The sequence below is a fragment of the Rhinoderma darwinii genome, chromosome 4, assembly GCF_050947455.1.
Source record: "Rhinoderma darwinii isolate aRhiDar2 chromosome 4, aRhiDar2.hap1, whole genome shotgun sequence".
In the NCBI taxonomy this organism is placed as follows: Eukaryota; Metazoa; Chordata; class Amphibia; order Anura; family Rhinodermatidae; genus Rhinoderma; species Rhinoderma darwinii.
In genome coordinates, this window is record NC_134690.1 from 387311141 (window position 1) to 387337309 (window position 26169).

General features: G+C 46.7%; 1 protein-coding gene across 3 annotated transcripts in view; it reads left to right on the top strand.

The window, feature by feature from the left end:
• The window catches only part of HHAT (hedgehog acyltransferase), a 261528-nt gene that overhangs the window by 2557 nt on the left and 232802 nt on the right, over window positions 1-26169 (top strand). For all 3 annotated transcript variants that reach the window (XM_075864591.1, XM_075864590.1, XM_075864592.1), the window contains exon 2: window positions 17201-17321. In XM_075864591.1, coding sequence (XP_075720706.1) covers window positions 17219-17321 — 103 coding nt within the window. In that variant the 5' untranslated portion in view covers window positions 17201-17218. The remainder of the gene's footprint in view (window positions 1-17200; window positions 17322-26169) is intronic.

Below are 26169 nucleotides of genomic sequence, written 5' to 3' on the forward strand. Positions count from 1 at the left end.
AAACTGATGCTATTTTGGTCTAGGGTTGATCCATTATAGTCTAGGTATACGCCGAGCTATACGTTTCAATACTGTTTTAGTGTTTAACGTATACGCCCGGCGGATAGCACAAACGCGATGTGAATGGGGCCTTACAGCAACATGACAGTTGCAAGGAATCCACGCCTAATATATTTGCGGCGTCTTGTGGATTGCAATGTGGCACCATGCGGCCAAAGTCGCCGTGTAGCCCTAGCATTACAGGCAGCTCTATGAGGAAATTTCTCGTTACTGTCATTGAATACGTGAATTTAGGAATCGGAAAAAATTGTGGCAAATGTATTCAATTAGCGCATTTGGTTAAGTGCACTTGGCACAGTTCGCTGGTGGTGTAAGACGGTGGATCACGTTTTCGGTAGGAATAATGGCGTATATTGGGCTCATTTGATTTATTAAGTATTTGCGCCACTTTGTGATTCATATTAGCCAAGTGTTATTTTTTGCCATATTTATGAAATGCAACTTTTTCATGAAGCCACAAAAAGTTGCCACGGCAAGCCGTAAAATAGAAGCCACAAAACTAGACCAAAAGCACCACAAAATGTGAGAAATCGAACACACGTCGTGGGACATGAATTAATTTCTTTGCAAAACGAACTGCTAAAAGTCGCACAACAGAAAATAAGACTGATACAAAACTGATACACGGGGCCAGTACCTCATGGCTGCCATACATCTCCTATATTTTACGCCAAAAAAAGTCACAAGTAAATTTGGCAAATTTTTTGGATTCCTTAACAATGCGGAGAGCCATGGGGGAGGTTTTGCAAAGGAAGTGAAGCAGTTGCCCATAGCAACCAATCAGATTCCATCTCTCATTTCTCACAAGCCCTTTGGAAAATGAAAGCAGCAACCTGATTGGTTGCTATGGGCAACTGTTTCACTTTCCTTTTGAACCAGTTTTGATGAATCTCATTATATCTCCAGTGCTTAAAACTGTTTTTATTATTTATCTCATAATTACAACATCTTGGACCCGGCGGGTTTAGGGATCCCCTTGTTTTTCCGATAGATGGAGATCCCAGAGGTGGTCCTATCAGATCTGATGGAAATATGTACACATACATTGCAGGCAGGCGGTGTTTCAAATGTGGCAATATGGCCTAAAGATAACGCGGCTACTGACTTTAATCTGGGGCTCTCCTCCTTAGGGCAGATTTACACGACCGTGTAATACGTCCGTGCAACGCGCGTGATTTTCACGCGCGTCGCACGGACCTATGTTAGTCTATGGGGCCGTGCAGACAGTCCGTGATTGTCACGCAGAGTGAGTGCACTGCGTGAAACGCATGACGTGTCCTATATTTCTGCGCTGTTCGCGCATCACGCACCCATTGAAGTCAATGGGTGCGTGAAAATCACGCTCAGCACACGGAAGTACTTCTGTGGGACGCGCGGGTATGTTCACACGGCAGCGTCCGTAACGGCTGAAATTACGGGGCTGTTTTCAAGAGAAAACAGCTCCGTAATTTCAGCCGTCATGGCATGTTGAGGCGCTTTTTCGCTGCGTCCATTACGGACGTAATTGGAGCTGTTTTGCCATGGAGTCAATGGAAAACGGCTCCATTTACGTCTGAAGAAGTGACAGGCACTTCTTTGACGTGGGAGTCTATTTACGCGACGTCTTTTGACAGCGACGCGTAAATTTACGCCTCGTGGGAACAGACCAACGTAAAACCCATTGCTTTCAATGGGCAGATGTTTGCCGACGCTATTGAGCCGCATTTTCGGACGTAAATCGAGGCATAAAACGCCCGAATTACGTCCGTAAATAAGCCGTGTGAACCCAGCCTAAAAAGTATGAATGAAAACAGAAAAGCACCACGTGCTACAAACATACAGAGTGTCAAAATGATGGCGGCTGCGCGAAAATCACTATATGCTGATGACACACGGAGCTGTTAAGTGCCATTTGCGCGCGCAAAACGCCCCGTTTTTTGCGCGCGCAAAACGAACACGCTCTTGTAAATCCGCCCTTAGTCGGAGACATTGTTCACGATCGGAAGGTAGACAAGAGATACATTTACCCTAATGACTTCTCTGAGCCAAGCTCCTTATTCTAAACACTGGAATAAAAAGGGATCAAAAAGTTGAAGGTAGCCCAAAATGTTACCAATAGAAACTACAGTTCACTCCGCAAAAAATAAGCCCTCACACCGCTAAATTGACGGGAAAAAAGTGTACATTTGGTATTTCCGTAATCTTATCAACCCGTAGAATAAAGTGAACATGTAGTTTTTACTGTACGATGAACGCTGTATAAAACTCCCAAAAATGCCGTGATCGCTGTTTTGTTTTTTTGGGATATTCCACCCCACAAATAGTTATTTTTTCAGTTTCCCAGTACATTATATGGTACATTAAATGGTGCCATAAAAAACTACAACTTGTTCCAAAAAAAAAAAAGCCCTTATATAGCTTTTGGAAGGTGGGGAGGAAAAAACGGAAATGAGAAAACGAAAAGCACTGGAGTATATGAAAGATGAGAAACCTGTTTGAAAATGAACACTAGATGGTGCTAGAGAGACATGCAGTGATTTCTTGTATTGGCTTTACAATGGATGTAGCTGCAGTGCTGCTCAGTCTCTGTTCACACAATGTTTTATGCCCGATTTTTTTTTTTTGCCCATTCCTATAAGTTGTGATGTCCGGTATTGTGCTGTATGTTGAGAGGCTGGGATTTGACTTAGTCCCTTATTCAGATTCTCTGTTTTGTGTTGCATGTATATTTGTCTGTACAAGTCTTAGGCTGGGTTCACACGAGCACGTTACGTCCGTAATGGACGGAACGTATTTTGGCCGCAAGTCCCGGACCGAACACACTGCAGGGAGCCGGGCTCCTAGCATCATAGTTATGTACGACGCTGGGAGTCCCTGCCTTGCTGCAGGACAACTGTCCCATACTGTAATCATGTTTTCAGTACGGGACAGTAGTTCCACGGAGAGGCAGGGACTCCTAGCGTCGTACATAACTATGATGCTAGGAGCCCGGCTCCCTGCAGTGTGTTCAGTCCGGGACTTGCAGCCGAAATACGTTCCATCCATTATGGACCGAACATGCTCATGTGAACCCAGCCTTACAATCTCCGCTCAGCTCCAGCATCCAGAAGACATGTACCAGTGCAGGCGTCGCCTTCAGTCCCTGTTTTTTGGCTTATGTTCCACCCTCTGGAAACTTTAACATTTGCTGTTCTCCAACAATTTACAAGTGCATTGGTTTTGGTTTCGTTCACAATTATTCCACATCCCATGTTGGTGATGTGTCATGTGGTTTACTAAATATGTACTAAACACTCTTAGACCTGATTTACACGAGCGTGCGCAAAAGGCACTGAACAGCTCCGTGTGTCATCAGTGTATGATGCGCGGCTGCGTGATTTTCGCGCAGCCGTCATCATTATGACACTCCGTTTGGATGTCACGTGGTGCTTTTCTGTTTACATTCATAGTTTGACTGCTGTTGCGCGAATCACGCGCGTCCCACGGAAGTGCTTCCATGTGGTGCGCGTGATTTTCACGCACCCATTGACTTCAATGGGTGCGTGATGCGGGAAAAACGCAGAAATATAGGACCTGTCGTGAGTTTTACGCTGCGGACACACGCTGTGCAAAAAGTCTTCACTGCCCCATAGACTAATATAGGTCCGTGCGAGGCGCGTGAATATCAGGCGCGTTGCACGGACGTATATCACGTTCATGTAAATCCGCCCTAAGGCTGAATTCAGATGACCGTAGTATACGTCTGTGTGACGGCCGTTAAAACAACGCATGTATTTCAATGGAGCCGTTCACACAGCCGTTGTTTCAATGGACCGTGTGAAGGGTCCGTCAAAAAATAGAACATGTACTATTTTCTTCTGTTTTCACGGATCCCTCCATAGACTCAAGTCTCACTGGTGCAACTCGTTCGTGGAAAAACTGTAGTTTTTCACGTCTGAGTTTGCACACATTCGTGTGAATCTGGCCCCATTGAAATACATGCGTCCGTGTGACGGCTGTTTTAACGTTTTATACTATGGTCGTCTGAATTCGGTCTAAGGCCTGATACAGATGAACGTGTCGGTTTTACGGTCTGCAAAAAATGGACCGTATTTAATGCATTTCAGTTCCGTGTGCCATCAGGCTGTGTTCCTTGTGGCATCAGGCTGTGTTCCTTGTGGCATCAGGCTGTGTTCCTTGTGGCATCAGGCTGTGTTCCGTGTGGCATCAGGCTGTGTTCCTTGTGGCATCAGGCTGTGTTCCGTGTGGCATCAGGCTGTGTTCCGTGTGGCATCAGGCTGTGTTCCGTGTGGCATCAGGCTGTGTTCCGTGCGGCATCAGGCTGTGTTCCGTGCGGCATCAGGCTGTGTTCCGTGCGCCATCAGGCTGTGTTCCGTGCGCCATCAGGCTGTGTTCCGTGCGCCATCAGGCTGTGTTCCGTGCGCCATCAGGCTGTGTTCCGTGCGCCATCAGGCTGTGTTCCGTGCGCCATCAGGCTGTGTTCCGTGCGCCATCAGGCTGTGTTCCGTGCGCCATCAGGCTGTGTTCCGTGCGCCATCAGGCTGTGTTCCGTGCGCCATCAGGCTGTGTTCCGTGCGCCATCAGGCTGTGTTCCGTGCGCCATCAGGCTGTGTTCCGTGCGGCATCAGGCTGTGTTCCGTGCGGCATCAGGCTGTGTTCCGTGCGGCATCAGGCTGTGTTCCGTGCGGCATCAGGCTGTGTTCCGTGCGGCATCAGGCTGTGTTCCGTGCGGCATCAGGCTGTGTTCCGTGCGGCATCAGGCTGTGTTCCGTGCGGCATCAGGCTGTGTTCCGTGCGGCATCAGGCTGTGTTCCGTGCGGCATCAGGCTGTGTTCCGTGCGGCATCAGGCTGTGTTCCGTGCGGCATCAGGCTGTGTTCCGTGCGGCATCAGGCTGTGTTCCGTGCGGCATCAGGCTGTGTTCCGTGCGGCATCAGGCTGTGTTCCGTGCGGCATCAGGCTGTGTTCCGTGCGGCATCAGGCTGTGTTCCGTGCGGCATCAGGCTGTGTTCCGTGCGGCATCAGGCTGTGTTCCGTGCGGCATCAGGCTGTGTTCCGTGCGGCATCAGGCTGTGTTCCGTGCGGCATCAGGCTGTGTTCCGTCTGGCATCAGGCTGTGTTCCGTCTGGCATCAGGCTGTGTTCCGTCTGGCATCAGGCTGTGTTCCGTCTGGCATCAGGCTGTGTTCCGTCTGGCATCAGGCTGTGTTCCGTCTGGCATCAGGCTGTGTTCCGTCTGGCATCAGGCTGTGTTCCGTCTGGCATCAGGCTGTGTTCCGTGCGGCATCAGGCTGTGTTCCGTCTGGCATCAGGCTGTGTTCCGTCTGGCATCAGGCTGTGTTCCGTCTGGCATCAGGCTGTGTTCCGTCTGGCATCAGGCTGTGTTCCGTCTGGCATCAGGCTGTGTTCCGTCTGGCATCAGGCTGTGTTCCGTCTGGCATCAGGCTGTGTTCCGTCTGGCATCAGGCTGTGTTCCGTCTGGCATCAGGCTGTGTTCCGTCTGGCATCAGGCTGTGTTCCGTGCGGCATCAGGCTGTGTTCCGTGCGGCATCAGGCTGTGTTCCGTGCGGCATCAGGCTGTGTTCCGTGCGGCATCAGGCTGTGTTCCGTGCGGCATCAGGCTGTGTTCCGTGCGGCATCAGGCTGTGTTCCGTGCGGCATCAGGCTGTGTTCCGTGCGGCATCAGGCTGTGTTCCGTGCGGCATCAGGCTGTGTTCCGTGCGGCATCAGGCTGTGTTCCGTGCGGCATCAGGCTGTGTTCCGTGCGGCATCAGGCTGTGTTCCGTGCGGCATCAGGCTGTGTTCCGTGCGGCATCAGGCTGTGTTCCGTGCGGCATCAGGCTGTGTTCCGTGCGGCATCAGGCTGTGTTCCGTGCGGCATCAGGCTGTGTTCCGTGCGGCATCAGGCTGTGTTCCGTGCGGCATCAGGCTGTGTTCCGTGCGGCATCAGGCTGTGTTCCGTGCGGCATCAGGCTGTGTTCCGTGCGGCATCAGGCTGTGTTCCGTGCGGCATCAGGCTGTGTTCCGTGCGGCATCAGGCTGTGTTCCGTGCGGCATCAGGCTGTGTTCCGTGCGGCATCAGGCTGTGTTCCGTGCGGCATCAGGCTGTGTTCCGTGCGGCATCAGGCTGTGTTCCGTGCGGCATCAGGCTGTGTTCCGTGCGGCATCAGGCTGTGTTCCGTGCGGCATCAGGCTGTGTTCCGTGCGGCATCAGGCTGTGTTCCGTGCGGCATCAGGCTGTGTTCCGTGCGGCATCAGGCTGTGTTCCGTGCGGCATCAGGCTGTGTTCCGTGCGGCATCAGGCTGTGTTCCGTGCGGCATCAGGCTGTGTTCCGTGCGGCATCAGGCTGTGTTCCGTGCGGCATCAGGCTGTGTTCCGTCTGGCATCAGGCTGTGTTCCGTCTGGCATCAGGCTGTGTTCCGTCTGGCATCAGGCTGTGTTCCGTCTGGCATCAGGCTGTGTTCCGTCTGGCATCAGGCTGTGTTCCGTCTGCCATCAGGCTGTGTTCCGTCTGGCATCAGGCTGTGTTCCGTCTGCCATCAGGCTGTGTTCCGTCTGCCATCAGGCTGTGTTCCGTCTGCCATCAGGCTGTGTTCCGTCTGGCATCAGGCTGTGTTCCGTCTGGCATCAGGCTGTGTTCCGTGCGCCATCAGGCTGTGTTCCGTGCGCCATCAGGCTGTGTTCCGTGCGCCATCAGGCTGTGTTCCGTGCGCCATCAGGCTGTGTTCCGTGCGCCATCAGGCTGTGTTCCGTGCGCCATCAGGCTGTGTTCCGTGCGCCATCAGGCTGTGTTCCGTGCGCCATCAGGCTGTGTTCCGTGCGCCATCAGGCTGTGTTCCGTGCGCCATCAGGCTGTGTTCCGTGCGCCATCAGGCTGTGTTCCGTGCGCCATCAGGCTGTGTTCCGTGCGCCATCAGGCTGTGTTCCGTGCGCCATCAGGCTGTGTTCCGTGCGCCATCAGGCTGTGTTCCGTGCGCCATCAGGCTGTGTTCCGTGCGCCATCAGGCTGTGTTCCGTGCGGCATCAGGCTGTGTTCCGTGCGGCATCAGGCTGTGTTCCGTGCGGCATCAGGCTGTGTTCCGTGCGGCATCAGGCTGTGTTCCGTGCGGCATCAGGCTGTGTTCCGTGCGGCATCAGGCTGTGTTCCGTCTGGCATCAGGCTGTGTTCCGTCTGGCATCAGGCTGTGTTCCGTGCGCCATCAGGCTGTGTTCCGTGCGCCATCAGGCTGTGTTATGTGCGCCATCAGGCTGTGTTCCGTCTGGCATCAGGCTGTGTTCCGTGCGCCATCAGGCTGTGTTCCGTGCGCCATCAGGCTGTGTTCCGTCTGGCATCAGGCTGTGTTCCGTGCGCCATCAGGCTGTGTTCCGTGCGCCATCAGGCTGTGTTCCGTGCGCCATCAGGCTGTGTTATGTGCGCCATCAGGCTGTGTTATGTGCGCCATCAGGCTGTGTTCCGTGCGCCATCAGGCTGTGTTCCGTGCGCCATCAGGCTGTGTTCCGTGCGCCATCAGGCTGTGTTCCGTGCGCCATCAGGCTGTGTTATGTGCGCCATCAGGCTGTGTTATGTGCGCCATCAGGCTGTGTTCCGTGCGCCATCAGGCTGTGTTCCGTGCGCCATCAGGCTGTGTTATGTGCGCCATCAGGCTGTGTTCCGTGCGCCATCAGGCTGTGTTCCGTGCGCCATCAGGCTGTGTTCCGTGCGCCATCAGGCTGTGTTCCGTGCGCCATCAGGCTGTGTTCCGTGCTCCATCAGGCTGTGTTCCGTGCGCCTTCAGGCTGTATTTGATTTATATTTTCTTTTTTTATTTAATTATTTTTTTCAATGCTCTGTTTTAAAGATCATGTACACCTTTGACATAGTTGTTTTGTATATATATATATATATATATTTGTGCATCAGTGTGATTGGTGCAACTTCCTAACCATATTTTAATAAAGATGATTTTAACTTTTTGAGATACAGCTGCTTTGTATCCTGTATATAGAGCATCTGTATCGTGCGCTAAGACCTGAACCCGTCAGGTCAGTGTCGGCGGGTCCTGTATCTCTGACACGCATTATCGAGCTGCTATAGATCACCTCTAAGTTCACAACTTAGATGTGATAGGCTACAGGTGGATCCTGGGTGTCAGAGACACAGGACCCGCTGACAGTGAACCCGTCAGTCCCACTGACCCGACGGATTCAGGTCTTTGCGCACGATACAGCCGCTCTATATACAGGATACAAAGCAGCTGTATCTCAAAAAGTTAAAATCATCTTTAATAAAATGTATTTAGGAAGTTGCACCAATCACACTGATGCACAATTTATTTAATTTTTTTTAAAGAAAGGAGGTCAATGGTGTACATGGGCTTTAATTTAAAGGGGAACCTGTCAGCAGTTTTGAGCTCTCACAATACTACAAAGGTGAGGCCAAACGTAGCCCCCCCCCCCCCCCCCACCCAGTGACAACAGCTGATCACTGTGGGTTACAAAAGCTAGATAGCCTGGACTGGCTTCCATTTAAAAAGGGATCTATATGAGAAAAAACATTTAATGTTCTACTCCAACATGGGGTTAAAAATGCTCTTCACCTTCGTTATATCAGTTTCGGAGAAAGCTGGGTGCAACGCTGTTACGGCTCCCACAGGGGTTGTCACCGAGGTTTCCTCCACTGCTGGATGGGAAACTAGCTTTGTCCTGCTTCTGTATCACTGTATAAGTTGGTGTTTTTCCATTCAGGACTCCGGGAAAGCTGGGTGGCAATCCATGTGAGGTATGTAATAGTACCCAACTTTCCCAGAAATAAATATCACTAAGGAACGGTCTTCCCTCCCTTCCTCCATACTATAAATAGCCCCATAATAATATTGTGTATGTATAGAGACTCTCCCGGTGATAGAATGACACGACAGGAGCTTCGGGAGAGATTGTGTCACTGTGCAGACCTGTCTGGATTATCTTCTTGTCAATAGCGCTGTTTATTCTCAGGATCACCTGCTGCATTGTGTTTCATGCCCGTCAGTCTCCCGCTGCCGCGTCCCACTCACTGTTCCGTTCTCTCCCACTCCCACACACTTTTCCACTTGTCCCCCTCTCGGCTCCTTTCACCTATTTTCCATCTTTTAGAGGCCTAATGTAACAATACTCCCATCTCATGCCGAATTTAACACCTCGGCGTCAGAGCTGACGATTGCCACTTGACGTAGACCCAGTATAATGGAGACTCGCGGCCCGGCAGAGACGTACAAGTATAACCCCCTCAGTGGTCTGTTTCAGCCACTGTGTTGGGAATCGGAAACATTGCAATGGGGGAAGTGAACCCCGGTGATACGGAAAGATTACAAATTTTGCCGCGTAAATATAGAAAAAAAGCAATTTTTGTCATTGTTCCTTTTTCTTTTATATTGTTTACGTTTCACACTAATATGTGTAGGTTTTATGTTTTCATGTAATGTATGGGCAATAAAGTGTGTTTTATACTAGTAATCACTTTTTTGTGTCTATTTCATTATTTTTTTTAAATCATTCTTTATTACCTTTTTTTTTTAATGCCATGTAGGGATAACTATTTTGCAACTTTATTTTTTACTTATAATGTATTCGCATACTCCTGTATGATAATACATTATACTGTGTCACTATGACACAGGCTGCGGCTAAGGCAACACACTGGACCCTAACAGGAGGCAAACTGAACAGACAGCCCTGGGGTCCTTTTTAGGTCCACAGGGCTGACCTCAGAGAGGTTACCTAGTCTCTGATCAGGTCCCGATCAAAGGAGGAGTCCCCTTCGATCATGCTGCAGTCACAGACTTCGGTGATCTAAGGTTTGAATGACCAGGATCGGAGGTTCCTCCGATCCCGGACATATTCAGGGGGCTGCTGTGAGTACAGGAGTTTAGAGCATGACCGCTCACTGAAGGGCTCATTAGTCTTTTTTACAGCGCAGCCAAAAGACGTTGCTGTAGACTCGGGATCTGCACTGCGTGTTGTCAAAAGACTATAGGCGGTCGCTAAAAAGTTAAAAAGGTTTCCCAGCTGTATAGAAATAAAGCTTCGTTACTGTATAATGAAAAGTAGTACAATTTTCCGTCAGGGTGTCTGTGGTTTTACGGGAAGCGGAAGTGCAGCATTCTATGCTTTTGTTTTTGGTATTGTGGGCCGGATCTGCGATCGAGGCCTCTAATGGAGCCTCCAACACAGATGTGAACGAGGCCTAATCTGCACTCACTCTCCTGTCCTAAATAGTTTGCTACAATGTTTTAGTGCAGGTTAGGCTGTGTTTCCGCTGAGGGGTTCCGTCAGAGGTTTCCGTCGGGTTAACCCCTCAACAGAAAGGCAAACGGAAACCTCAGCTTCCGTTTCCCTCGCCATTGAACTCAATGGTGACGGAAACCTAGCTAATGGTTTCCGTCTGTCACCGTTGTGACAGGGTTCCGTCGTTTTGACTGAATCAATAGCGCAGTCGAAACAACGGAACCCTGTCACAACGATGACAGACGGAAACCATTAGCTAGGTTTCCGTCACCATGGAGTTCAATGGCGAGGGTCACGGTAGCTGAGATTTCCGTTTGCCTTTTTGTTGAGGGGTTAACCCTGACGGAACCCCTCAGCGGAAGGGCAACGGTGATGTGAACAGGCCCTTAATCAGTCTGGACTCCAGGCTGTTTACCTCTCAGGATTATCTAGACTGGATACAAATGTAGCAAACCAGCAGATTCTCAGCCTCTGGATGTTATCAGGAATGTTTCCATTCACTGACAACAAAAATATTCATAGTGGTGAGAAAGTGAAAAAAATATGACAAAGTTGCAGAACGTTTCATTGTACAAATATTACGTTTTATTTACATAAATTGTGAGAAAAAAAGCTTTAATGGTGTTGTTTCTCGTCCTTGAGAATGGGCGATTAAAGGGGTATTCCAGCCCTCAGCATTTTTCACCTATCCACCAGATAGATGATAAATGCTAGATCAGTGGGGGTCCGACCTCTGGGGCCCCCACCAATCGGCAGAACGGGGGACCCCAATTTCCTATTCCCCCAGCCGCAAAACAGCTGCTATGAGGAGTTTGAATGGATCGGAGGACGGGCATGCACGCTGCCATTCAATCTAAAGTCCGTAGGGGTGACGGAAACAGACGAGCACAGTGCTCAGCTGTTTTCGTCAGCCTCATAGACTTTGATCGTTTGGTGTCCCAGCGGTTGAATAGGTGAAAATTGCTGTAGGCTGGAATACCCCTTTAAGGGCAGTCGTACATAAGTGATTAGTCCTTTTCTTATGTCCTTCCATTTCTTAGTTATTTCTGATAATATGGTGGTGATGAGCTTTACAAAGTGGTGCCACTCTAGTTTTAGACATGGGGGTTCATGGCCATGGACCCCACTGATGGCCTACTATTATTTCACCTAATAACTTAGCATGCTGTGTGTGTGTGTGTGTGTGTGTGTGTGTGTGTATGTGTGTGTGTGTGTATATATATATATAATGTACTGTATACACACACACACACACACACACACACACACACACACACACACACACACGCACATATAGGGATACAGACAGCTTCTCCGTATAAATACAAAAATATTGTGATGAGAAAAAAAAATGTCCCTAAATGCTGTTTAAAGTGAAGCTCGGGGGTTTGGAGCGACTTTAGTTTTGATATTAGGGACTTGTAATAAGAACAATTCCCTAATATAACGTCTATGGAGAGGAGAAACGGATATATTTGAGTGGGGACGATTTCCTGCCGCTTCCCTGCAGGCGCCATCATTACGATACAGCTGTGCGCTCTGTAAATGGCGTTCTCACCGTCACAATGTACAGGGAATTACAGACCTGTTTGGCAAAGTGCAATGTTTTTTAGATTTTCTTTTTTTTTTTCAAGCCAACTATTCGGACACTGTATGGACATGTGACAGGTATGTTGAATGCGGTTGTTTCTGCAGCACGTGTATAGAACAGTCACAGATATTTCTACTACAAATATTGTGAAAAATTGAGCTATAACCATTATTAATATATATCAAAGGGGTTTTCCACCATGAGATTTCACATTCATAGTATAGATCAGGGGTACTCAACTAGTTTTAGTTTTTTTGCAGGCAGAAAAATCTGCCTGTAAATTCTTGCCCCGTTTTTCGCTTGTGGCCATTGAGCACTGCGAGCAAAAACCGCAGCGAAACACGCTTCCAAACCAGACCCCTAAAGCAAAATCCAACCCCAGACCAGACCCCTAAAATGAATCCGACCCAGGACCAGCCTGTAAATTTCATTTAGATCCCAGACCCCTAAACTAATTCAGACCCCCCAGACCAGTCTAACCCGCCGTCTTCAGCCTACGCGTGCGTCCTGTTGATGTATCTCTTGCACACTGTACAGGGGAGAGTCATCGGCGCGTCGCTCACACAGTGTCAGTAGTAATAGAAAAAATTTACATTAAATAAATAATCACATTTGTCGGAGCGTTCAGTTGGTGAAAGGGCCAATCCCGCATTTTGCTGTTCGGTCCTATGATTTCTGTGTACGCCCCTAAGGCTACATGCACGTCTTGCGGAATTTAATGCGGAAAACCACAGATAAACGCAGGTAAAATGCGCACTTATTATTGCAGTTATTTTTTATACGTTTTTAAATGCTGATTTTACATTCTGATGCGAAACAGGTTGGTGTATATTGTGATCGGAATTCACTGTCGAGGGTGCTGAAAGAGTTACTGCCGATCAATTAACTCTTTCAGCACCCCGTACAGTGACTGACGTCGACTAGCCTCATCTCTATGATGGCGGCTGCGCGAAAATCACGCAGCCGCGCATCATACACTGATGACACACGCAGCTGTCAAGTGCCTTTTGCGCGCGGAAAAAACGCTGCGTTTTTTTGCCTGCGCAAAACGCACACGCTCGTGTAAATGAGGCCTAACATTGCAGGTTCTGCATTATCCTGCACATTTTCCGCAGGAAAATCAGCGCGGGAAATCCCAATGTAATATGTAACGTGTGCATGTGGCTTAATGGGACCCCGTGGTAATTTCTTATCTTTACTAAGCAGAAATAGGGGCTCTGGGGGGGAAAAGTGGCAGCCGGTTATACTGATGGCGCTTTCTATGTACTTTTCTATGAGCTGTACTAGATTGCTAGGCCGCATTTTGGAGAGTTTTTTTGTTGTGTTTGTTTTCTTTGCTGTTCTTTTATTCATCTTTGTGAAAGTGATTAAAATATGTTTGAATGATTCCATTTTGTGCAGCAGCCGTCTTGCATGGAGTCTCCATCTTGTTTCTTTGTAGTGAATAAGAAAGTCATTGCTCCTTAAAGAGGCTCTGTCACCAGATTTTGCAACCCCTATCTGCTATTGCAGCAGATCGGCGCTGCAATGTAGATAAGAGTAACGATTTTATTTTTAAAAAACGAGCATTTTTGGCCAAGTTATGACCATTTTTGTAGTTATGCAAATGAGGCTTGTAAGTCGATCTTACCTGCAAACGCTGATGCTGCTGCAGAATCAGCTGTAGCCTCTGGTGCCGATGTGGCCGTCACGATGCAGGACCTGTGAGTGACGTCACAGATCTGCACTGTCAGAAGCTGGGCGTTCTGAAGAGAAGAGGATGTTACTTCTCATCAGAGCGCCCAGCTAGTGAAAGTATTAAAAACACCCCGATGTACGCACCTAATACACACCCACTTGGACTTTTACTTTTAAACACACCCACTTGGACTTTTGCAAGCCTCATTTGCATAACTACAAAAATGGTCATAACTTGGCCAAAAATGCTCGTTTTTTAAAAATAAAAACGTTACTGTAATCTACATTGCAGCGCCGATCTGCTGCAATAGCAGATAGGGGTTGCAAAATCTGGTGACAGAGCCTCTTTAAAGACAAGTATGGTATTGGTATAAGACAAGAATGTTCATGCTGATTTTATATGTTTCTAAGTTAGTTATGTTTGTACTTGGTTCTCATGCGAAGCTTGTGGAAAGAAGGAAAGGGGAGGGAATGAGATAAGAGAGGGAGACACATTCACATATGTATGTGAGTAAAACTCCCCCATCTTAGAAGAGCAATCTATTATACTCTTGCCAAGAGGAATAATCCACCTGCAAACCTGACGTCAGCATCTAATGAAATTATAATATTATATTTAAAAATCTAATCTATGTCTGTGATTGGCTGAATGTGAAATATTCTCATTGTCTGCTATTGGCTGAATAAGAGTTATTGTCACATTGCCTCTGATTGGTTAATCTCAAGTCTACACCCCTTTTGAATGATATTATTGTAATTGATTTTGGCAATAAACCTCAGAGGAGTATTTTCAGCATGCCAGCAGTGTCTGTATATTATTCCTCTCCGATATATCCATAAGATTTGTACCTGGATAAATCACTGAGGGTAGCGGTTGATGTACCCATTACACATTTCAGTCTAATATATTTTTGGGCCATGATTGTGTTAACAATCTTCATGGTAATCAATAGTTGTGGCTTCTAATCTATTGATGTGTTTCATAGGGGCTTTATTATTGATGCCGTTCACATTGATATTATATCTGTATTGTCTATAATAACCTCCACTGCTTATTTTGCTCCTGATTGATGACTGTCATTTCTATCATTGATTCTCATTCGGGTTTGGCAGATGAATGCTCGGAGCCATTTTAGCCATAACGAACGTGATTTATTAGAAAAGCATTGTGTGAAAGAGAGGATCCTTCTCTTGACCCATAGACAAGAGAAACAAGTTACTAATGCCTCCCTGAGAACATAACATAAGGCTACAGACACGCGGCGGCCTCTATCCCACCAAGGTTTGGCCGCAAATCAGCCGAAAAACCGCACCGTCATTCAATTCCACCACAAATCGCTGTGGTTTTCAAATGATTGTTAATGTCCGTTCAGTGTTTGCAGGTAATTTCTGACTGAAGGAAGTAGCACCCAATTAACCCTTTCCTGACTTCAAGCTGAAATTAACACACGGACACCAGTGTCAACTTTTCTGAGCGGGCACGACCACAGCATTTATTGAAATTTTATATAAAAACTGCACCAAAAATTCCCACATGGCCAGACGCCCACATCAGGTAAACCGGTGGCGTGAGAAACCGCATGGTTCCGCATCATCATTATAACAATAGACCGACAGCTGTGACTTTGAAATATAAGTAAATCCAACAGCATTTCAACAGCACCAAGCCAACTCGTGTATCTCAGATGCTCCCTTCCCATCTGACCAATGTCCTGCACTGATTTGTGGTAAAACCACATGCCGGCACGGTTTTTGGCCGCATCGCACCCGCACCGAGGTGCCGCTCCGTGTGTCTGTACCCTTAGAGATCACAACAAGTGGGTGTATGTTTTTATCACTCATCGTTCCTGTTGAATGGCCAGCTTTGGGCTCTGTTTACATCACACTTGTGGTCTACGTTTAGCGTGTATGCCAGGAAAGCTCCCAGTAAACACGCTAAATGAGTCCATAGGGTTACATTAGTCTGGCAGAGGCCGAAAGTGTCAGGCCTATGGGTAACGGGATGCCACTGTATAGCATACGTCAAAGGCATCTGTTTAACGTATAAGTCATGAGGTTTTCATGATGCATACGTTAAAGGGGTTATGTGGGGACCAAAAATTATCAGTGTAGTCTCTGCAGTATGTGAGTACATTCCCTAATAATATACATTCTGGTCCCCCGTCGCGCTGATTCTGAGATTTTCATCGATTTTTATAGCGCTTCCGGGGGACGGGAAGTCTAGTTGCACATTCTTCTTTGATGATGATACGACTTAGTCATGTGACCGGCTCCGCTGTACGCCATGTACGAGCAGGAGTAGTAGCACAGCGATTACATAGGGCTCAGCGGGATCGGTCACGTGATGTAGAGTCGTATCGTCATCAAAGAAGACTGTGCAACTAGACATCCGGTCCCCTGGCAGCGCTATAAAAATCAATGAAAATCTCAGAATCAGCGCGACACGGGACTGGAATGTATATTAGCGAGGGGACTCACCTACTACAGAGACTACACTGATAATAATTTTTGGTCCCTGCATAACCTCTTTAATTGAATGCTATATAGCCTATGAGTGACGGATACCTGTAACGGATGGCATCAGTCACCCATAGGCTGTTATGGAATTTTTTTAACGTATACTGTCTGTTTAACGTAAGATTTTTCCAGTGTATGCGCTAAACATTTGGCTTAAAAAACGTCATGTGAATGTAGCCTTAAAGGAAACATCTTCCCTTTAGATTATGTAGTCTGTGTGATGTCCTATCAAAGCTGAACATGTAGACCCTATTGCACCTATTACATGGTTCCCCCATACTGCCAATTCGATGGCAGGAATAGCCCCCCGATTCTCTCAGGCATAAAACAGTCTATTGGTATCAGTTATTCCCTGAGTGCCCCTTTTATTTTTTTGGTGTAATTTGTTTTTATTACGTTTTTCTCTGTTCACATTCGCTTTCTTCGCAAAAACAAATGTTACAAAAAAATAAAAACACAGAACATAAAGCATAAAACTTACAACATGAAGGATGGGGATAATGTTGAATATAGTTCGGTTACAGAGGATTATTAAGGATAATTTATTCCTATCATGTGTTTATACTTCTAATTAACATAAACTTTTTGAATAATGTGAGTTATGGCTGGGATATTATTTGATTTCCAATTTTTATCTATGGAAGAAATACTTAATGTTAAAATGTGGCTGATAATAATTCTATACCTACTTGGATACAAACTTATCCCTAAGAGGCCCAATTCCGGAGTTAGGACGAGGGGCATTCGGATAGTTTGAGAGATGAGTTTATTTATTTCCCACCAATGTGTAGTCAGGCCGGGACATTCCCAGAATCCGTGTATCAAGGTGCCAGTTTGTCCACAGTTCCTCCAGCATTTAGCATTAGACTTAGGATACATTTTTGATAAGCGAAATGGAGCGTAGTACCATCTATAAAGTAGCTGAGGATACGCTTCACGATGGTTAATACATTCGGTACTTTCAATTGATCTAGAATAGGCTTGAATCCACTCTTCCCTGAGTGCCCCTTTAAATTACTTCATGCAAGAAAAGAACTCCGGATCCTATCTTTTCAGGTGTTTTCCGGTAAATGCTGTAGTAAAAACTACGGTTTATATGTTTCCTTAGGTATTTACTTCTCAAGTTTTCTTTTAGGCTTCGTTGTGCAAAACCATGAAACATGACCCACTGCCAAAATCCGAATACTACACGTACCTGCTGCTGTCACTGGGAATTCACTTCTACTCATTTTATGAAGTCTACGTGTCATCCAGAGGTAACAAAAATACATTATACAGATAAGTCAGTGTGTGAGGGTTCGCTCTGCAGAAGAGCCAATTTCTAATATTGAGCCTGAGTTTCTACATATAAGACAATGAAGGCTGAAATACGGATCCATAATAGGAAAATTTATCCTTTGGCAAAAAGCCTGCGAAGCAAATTTTCACAGATTCCCAATACGACATATCTGGTCGAGCTTAGAATTCACATTTGCGATGTTCATCTATCTGCAACGGGCTCAGGTGTCGTCATTGGCGTGGAAAGGGACGTGGGGGCATCGGGATAAGTTTAAAATGGAGTGGAACACGAATGTCACCCTGGATGAAGTGCAGATGCACCCACTAAATCTTCTCAGTTAAATGAAAGGGTCCATCTGGTGAGAAGTGCCCTATTAAAGGAATTGTCTGGCTCATGAAGCCCATTTTCAGATACCCTATTAGGGCATTCCAAATTAAAAGGATATTCCGGTTTTAGCAAATAAAGGTTATTCATGTATAATGACAAGTTATACAATTTCCCAATATACTTTTTGTATCAATTCCTCATGGTTTCCAAAATCTCGGCTTGCTGTCATCCAATAGGAACCTTCATTGTTTACTTTCAGTGGATAAAAATCTGTCCTGATTATGTGATGGACACACAGGTGCTGGGATCGTTACAAGAAACAGCTCTGATATCTGTACTGTAAATGTGACAAACTCTGCACCTGCGAGTCCATCACATGACCAGGACAGATTGGAATTAAACAATGAAGGTGTACATTAATGGTAGGGTTCCCATGGATGGCACGGGGGAAACCCTGATGATGTCATCAGAGAACCAGGTAGCTCCCTGATAATATTAAAGTATGCTCCTTTGTGCTAACCTTAAAGGGGTTTTCCCATGAGGGACATATCCACAGGATAGGTAATAAATGTCAGATAGATCAGGTCCCACCTCTCTGAACTGCACCTATCTCTAGAACAGGCCCATATTCTGGGCAACGCTGTAGATAGGGATTCCGCTTCAGGAGTTGCCTCTGATTTCACTGTCCATATATGGACAGAGACATCAAGCGGCCACAGGGGGATTCAGCTCCTTAACCCCTTCCCGCTCCTGGACGTACTATTACGTCATGGCAGCAGTATCGTTCGCGCTCCATGACCTAATAGTACGTCTCGGGAGTAACGGCCGTTTCGGCCGTCCTCCCGACACATGCAGGAGCTGTGACAGCTGGTGTCTTGTTCAGCAGCTGTCACAGCTCCTACAGCAGGGACCGATCGCTGTGTCCCCACTGATTAACCCCTTGAAAGCCGCGTTCTATAGAGATCGCGGCTTTTTAGGGGTTAAGCTGCCATCGCCGGCCTGCTACGCGATAGCGGCCGGCGATGGTGACTATGGCAACCGGACACCCACCAAACAATGGCGTCCGGCTATGCCATAGACGGAAGCCTAGTGGGTCCTGACAACGTCAGGACCCACTATGCTTGCTGTCAGTGAGTAGCTGACAGTTCTAATACACTGCACTACGCATGTAGTGCAGGTTATTAGAATAGCGATCAGGGCCTCCTGCCCTCAAGTCCCCTAGTGGGACAAAGTAATACAGTAAAAAAAAAAGTTAAAAAAAGATGTGTAAAAATAAGATAATAAAAGTTTTAAAAGTAATAAAAGTAAAAATCCCCCTTTTCCCTTATCAGTCCTTTATTATTAATAAAAATATATAATCAACCAAATAAACTATACATAATTGGTATCGCCGCGTCCGTAACGGCCTGAACTACAAAATTATTTCGTTATTTATCCCGCACGGTGAATGCCGTCCCAGAATCACAATTGTTTGGTCACTTCACCTCCCAAAAAATGGAATAAAAAGAGATCAAAAAGTCGCATGTACCTAAAAATGGTCCTGATCAAAACTACAGTTCGTTACGCAAAAAATAAGTCCTCGCACGGCTTTATTGATGGAAAAATAAAAAAGTTCTGCCTCTTAGAATAAGGGAACACCAAAAGTGAATGATTGTTTACAAAATGTATTTTATTGTGCAAACGAACGCCATAAGACATAAAAAAAAACTATAAACATACGGTATCGCCGTGATCGTATCGCCCCGCAGAATAAAGTGAATGTGTCATTTATAGGGCACGGTGAACGCTGTAAAAAAAAAACAATAGTAGAATTGCTGTTTTTTAGTCACCACGCCACCTAAAAATAGAATAAAAACTGATCAAAAAGCCGCATGCACCCCAAGAAAACTACAATGGATTCCTCAAGGTCTCTAGTTTCCAAATTAGGGTCACTTTTGGGGGTTCCCAATGTTTTGGCACCACAAGACCTCTTCAAACCGGACATGGTGCCTAATAAAAAAGAGGCCTCAAAATCCACTAGGTGCTCCTTTGCTTCGGAGGCCGGTGCTTCAGTCCATTACCGCACTAGGGCCACATGTGGGATATTTCTCTAAACTGCAGAATCTGGGCAATACGTATTAAGTTGCGTTTCTCTGATAAATTCTTTTGTGTTATTTAAAAAATGGTATAAAGAGGATTTTCTGACAAAAAAAAATGTAAATTTCACCTCTACTTTGCTCTAAATTTCTGTGAAACACCTAAAGGGTTCATAAACTTTCTAAATGCTGTTGTGAATAATTTGAGGGGTCTAGTTTCTAAAATGGGGTGTTTGATAGGGGTTTCTAATATATGGGTCCCTCAAAGCAACTTCAGAACTGAACTGGAACCTAAAAAAATAAATAAATGAGGCAATACTTCGCTTCTTACATTATACTGATAATGAGCCGCGCCCACACCGAGATGACCCCAGTTTTGACCGTTTGTATAAACGGAGACCCCTATTAGACCGTTCCAGTGTCCAGTTTTCCCAAGCATACACCCCCGAGAAGTGTATTTCTATTGAGGAGTCCCTGGTACATTTTAAAGGGAGGGTTCAATTCCGCGAGTACCTGCCGGGTAAGAGGGCAAGGTATGGCGTGAAGATGTATAAGCTGTGCGAGTGCATCAGGGTATACCTACAGGTTTAGGATATATGAAGGAAAGGCCACCCCCAAACCAGACTGCATCCTGGACTACAATAGGTACATGGGAGGGGTGGACTTGTAAGATCAAATCCTGAAGCCCTACAGCCAGTGGCGTAACTACCGCCGTAGCGGCTGCTACGGGGCCCGCGGCATGAGGGGGCCCGTGTCGCCCGCCGGCACGGGCCCCCACCATGGCCGGAGGCTCCGCTAGCAGCCGCTATGGCTGCTACAGCGGGACGCCACTGAACACTACGGCAGAGCAGGGAGGTATCTCCCCGCTCTGCCATTAACTGGTTCCCGACCGCTGGCTGTATTTTTACGGCCAGCGGTCAGGGATGGGTCCTTAAAACCCGAGCCATAGACTTTCTACGGCTCGGGTTTTAACTTGCTGCCCGCGCGATCGGGCAGCTGAATGTCGGGTCTCCGGCTGTCAGTGACTGCCGGGGACCCTGAGGAGAGGATAGAAGCAGCTTTCACTGCTTCTGTCTTCTCTGATGTCTTCTTAATGAACGCTGTGTATAGGAATAGAGACAGCAGCAGCGGCGCTGTCTCTATTCCTCCCGGTGATCATGTGACTGGTCACATGATCGCCGGGTGCCGTTAGTGGCAGGCTGCTGCTGGGTCTTACTAGACACAGCACAGCCCTATTAGTGACAATCGTCACTATGAGAGGGCTGATTTCCCCTGTAACTGGGGCTGCTGTGCATCTCCAGTTACAGGGAAAAATATATAAAGTTCCCCAAAGGTCTTCTTTGACCTTTGGGGGACAGACCATAGTAATAATAAAGTAAAGTGCAAAAAAATTTGAAATAATAAATACACATAAAATACCCACCCCAAAAAAAAACCGTCGCCCCCCCCCCCCCGCCAATCATTGTTGTAACGCTAGCGCTGACCCAATTACCCTAATATAGACATGTAATATATAAAAATTTACGGTAGACAATGACGATGACAAATAAAAGGTCTATTTTAGGGTAAAACTATGTTATTACCAAAAAAAAAATAGCTGAATTGTAAAAAAGCTTATTTTTTTACTATTATTTTCAAACTTTATGAATAAAAATTCTAAAATAGCAAAAAAAGGTGTGTATAAAAACGATAAAAAATGAAACCTGCATTGTCTACGGAAAAAACGTCGCAAAAATCACGTCATTAGCCCAACAAATAAAAAAGTTATAGCCATTTAACTAACACGTGCTAAAAATGGCTAAACGGTGTCTGGTCCTGAAGGCGCAAAATAGAGCAAAAGACATGTATCCCCCCCCTCTCCACAGGACATGTATCCCCTCTCCACAGGACATGTATCCCCTCTCCACAGGACATGTATCCCCTCTCCACAGGACATGTATCCCCTCTCCACAGGATCTCCACAGGACATGTATCCCCCCCCTCTCCACAGGACATGTATCCCCTCTCCACAGGACATGTATCCCCTCTCCACAGGACATGTATCCCCTCTCCACAGGACATGTATCCCCTCTCCACAGGACATGTATCCCCTCTCCACAGGACATGTATCCCCTCTCCACAGGACATGTATCCCCCTCTCCACAGGACATGTATCCCCTCTCCACAGGACATGTATCCCCTCTCCACAGGACATGTATCCCCTCTCCACAGGACATGTATCCCCTCTCCACAGGATCTCCACAGGACATGTATCCCCTCTCCACAGGACATGTATCCCCTCTCCACAGGATCTCCACAGGACATGTATCCCCTCTCCACAGGACATGTATCCCCTCTCCACAGGACATGTATCCCCTCTCCACAGGACATGTATCCCCTCTCCACAGGATCTCCACAGGACATGTATCCCCTCTCCACAGGACATGTATCCCCTCTCCACAGGATCTCCACAGGACATGTATCCCCTCTCCACAGGACATGTATCCCCTCTCCACAGGACATGTATCCCCTCTCCACAGGACATGTATCCCCTCTCCACAGGACATGTATCCCCTCTCCACAGGACATGTATCCCCTCTCCACAGGACATGCATCCCCTCTCCACAGGATCTCCACAGGACATGTATCCCCCCCCTCTCCACAGGACATGTATCCCCTCTCCACAGGATCTCCACAGGACATGTATCCCCTCTCCACAGGACATGCATCCCCTCTCCACAGGATCTCCACAGGACATGTATCCCCCCCCTCTCCACAGGACATGTATCCCCCCCCTCTCCACAGGACATGTATCCCCTCTCCACAGGACATGTATCCCCTCTCCACAGGATCTCCACAGGACATGTATCCCCTCTCCACAGGACATGTATCCCCTCTCCACAGGACATGTATCCCCTCTCCACAGGATCTCCACAGGACAGGGGATACATGTGTGATCGCTGGCAGCGATAGGGAGAACGGGGGACTGAAAGTCCCCTGAAGTTCTCCATCACAAACCTCGGACTTCTGGGGTCTGTGTCGGCAGCTCCGTAGAAATGAATGGAGCGCCGGTCGTGCTTCTGCGCATGCGTAACCAGCGCTCCTTTTATTTTTATTGAGCTGCGCAGGCGCCGGAAGTCAGAGGTTAGTCATGGAGAAGTTCAGGAGACTTTCAGTCCCCCGTTCTCCCTATCGCTGCCAGCGATCACACATGTATCCCCTATCCTGTGGAGATCCTGTGGAGAGGGGATACATGTATTTTGTAGGACACACTGTAGGTCGCATTTTTTTGGAGGGGGGACGCTGTATGGCGTTCCCTACAGGGGGGGGGGAACGCTGTATGGTGTTCCCTACAGGAGGGGTGGCTGTATGGCGTTCCCTACAGGGGGGCAGCTGTATGGCGTTCCCTACAGGGGGGGCTGTATGGCGTTCCCTACAGGGGGGGCTGTATGGCGTTCTCTACAGGGGGGGGCTGTATGGCGTTCTCTGCAGGGGGGCTGTATGGCGTTATCTACAGGGGGGCTGTATGGCGTTCTCTACAGGGGGATGTATGGCACTATCTACAGAGGGGGGGGGCTGTAAAAAAGGCACTATCTACAAGGGGGGGGGGTTGTGTGACACCCAGGGGAGGGGGGGGGGCCCAGTCAAAAGTTTGCTATGGGGCCCAGTCTTTCCTAGTTACGCCCCTGCCTACAGCGCCATGCGGTGTGGTATAAGAAGCTGGCCGGGCACATCATATAGATGGCTTTGTGCAATGCGTACGTGCTACGTCGATGTGCAGGCCAGACGGGAACTTTCCTGGAATTTCAAGAGGTGATTATCAAGAACCTAATCTTTAGGGACCAAGAAGGGGGGGCACCCAGTACTTCTGGAAGCGGGGCCACACGCATCGTACCAGGGCAACACTTTCCAGGAGAAGTTCCCCAAACTGGCAAGAAGGGAAAAAGTCAAAAGAGGTGCAAAGTCTGCTATAAGAGGGGGATAAGGAGGGACACAATATATCAATGTGACACGTGTCCCGAATAACCAGAGCTCTGTATGAAAGAGTGTTTTAAAATTGATCATACATCCCTTGGTTTATAATTTACCCCAATTTTACTTACCCTGATGCACTCCGCACAGCTTATCCCCGCTCGTCTTTCCCCTCTGAGCCCTGCTGTGTGCCCAGGCAGCTGATAACAGCCACATGTAGGGTATTGCCATACCCGGGAGAACCCACATTACAGTTTATGGAGTGTAGGTCTCCGGTCAAAATGCTCACTACACCTCTAGATGAATGCCTTAAGGGTGTAGTTATTAAAACGGGGTCACTTCTTGCGGGTTTCAACTGTACTGGTACCTCAGGGGCTTATGCATGCATGACTTCGCACTAGAAAATCCCCAGTAGGCCAAATGGTGGTCCTTTCCTTCTGAGCCCTCCCATGGGCCCAAACGGCAATTTATCACAACAAATGGGGTATTGCGGCACTCAGAACAAATTGCGCAACAAAATGGGGTATTTTGTTTCTTGTGAAAATAAGAAATTTTCAGCCAAAACTACATATTATTTGAAAAAAATAATTTTGTTTTCATTCCCAGCCCAATTCAAATAAGTTATGTGAAAAAACTATGGGGTCAAAATGGTCACAACACTCATAAATGAATTCCTTGAGGGGTGTAGTTTCCAAAATTGGGTCATTCGTGGTTGGTTTCTATTGCTTTGATACCTCTGGGGCTCTGCAAATGCGACATGGCACCCGAAAACCAATCCAGCAAAATCTGGACTCCAAAGAACACACAGCGCTCGTTTCCTTCTGAGCCCTCCCATGGGCCCAAACGGCAGTTTATCACCACAAATGGGGTATTGCCGCACTCAGGACAAATTGGGCAACAAAATGGAGTATTTTATTTCTTGTGAAAATAAGAATTTTTGAGCTAAAATGACATATTATTGGAAAAAATATATATTTTTTAAATTCCCAGCCCAATTCAAATAAGTTCTGTGAAGAAACTATGGGGTTTAAATGGTCACATTACCCATAAATTAATTCCTTGAGGGGTGTAGTTTCCAAAATGGGGTCACTTCTGGTGGGTTTCCATTGCTTTGATACCTCTGGGGCTCTGCAAATGCGACATGGCACCCGAAAACCAATCCAGCAAAATCTGTACTCCAAAGAACACACAGCGCTCCTTCCCTTCTGAGGCCTCCCATGGGCCCAAACTGCAGTTTATTGCCACAAATGGGGTATTGCTGCACTCAGGAGAAATTGGGCAACAAAATTGAGTATTTTGTTCCCTGTGAAAATAAGAAATTGTAATAAAAAATTACATCTTATTGGAAAAAATGTCATTTTTTTAATGTCACAGCCCAATTGAAATAGGTGCTGTGAAAAAACTGTGGAGTCAAAATGCTAACAACAACCATAAATGAATTCCTTGAGGGGTGTAGTTTCCCAAATGGGGTCACATTTGGTGGGTTTCCATTGCTTTGATACCCCTGAGGCTCTGCAAATGCGACATGGCACCCGAAAACCAATCCAGCAAAATCTGGACTCCAACAAACATATAGCGCTCCTTTCCTTCTGAGCCCTCCCATGGGCCCAAACGGCAGTTTATCACCACAAATGGGGTATTGCCACACTAAGGACAAATTGGGCAACAAAATGGGGTATTTTGTTCCCTGTGAAAATAAGAAATTTTGATCACAAATGACATTTTATTGGAAAAAATGAAATTTTTTTCATTTCACAGCCCAATTCAAATACGTGCTGTGAAAAAACTGTGCGGTCAAAATGGTAACAACAACCATAAATGAATTCCTTGATGGGTGTAGTTTCCAAAATGGGGACACTATTGGGGGATTCCTACTGTTTTGGCACCTCAACACCTCTTCAAACCTGGCATGCTGCCTAAAATATATTCTAATAAAAAAAGAGGCCTCAAAATGCACTAGGTGCTTCTTTGCTTCTAGGGCTTGTGTTTTAGTCCACGAGCGCAGTAGGGCCACATGTGGGACATTTCTAAAAACTGCAGAATCTGGACAATACATATTTAGTAGTGTTTCTCTGGTAAAACCTTCTGTGTTACAGAAAAAAATAAAATTGAAATTCAGCAAGAGAAATGAAATTTGCAAATTTCACCTCCACTTTGCTTTAATTCCTGTGAAATGCCTGAAGGGTTAAAAAACTTTCTAAATGCTGTTTTGAATACTTTGAGGGGTCTAGTTTTTAAAATGGGGTGTTTTATCAGGGTTTCTAATACATAGGCCCCTCAAAGCCACTTCAGAACTCAAGAGGTACCTTAAAAAAAAGGCTTTTGAAATGTTCTTAAAAATATGAGAAATTGCTGTTTATGTTCTAAGCCTTGTAACGTCCAAGAAAAATAAAATAATGTTCAAAAAACGATGGCAATCTAAAGTAGACATATGGGAAATGTGAACTAGTAACTATTTTGGGTGGTATAACC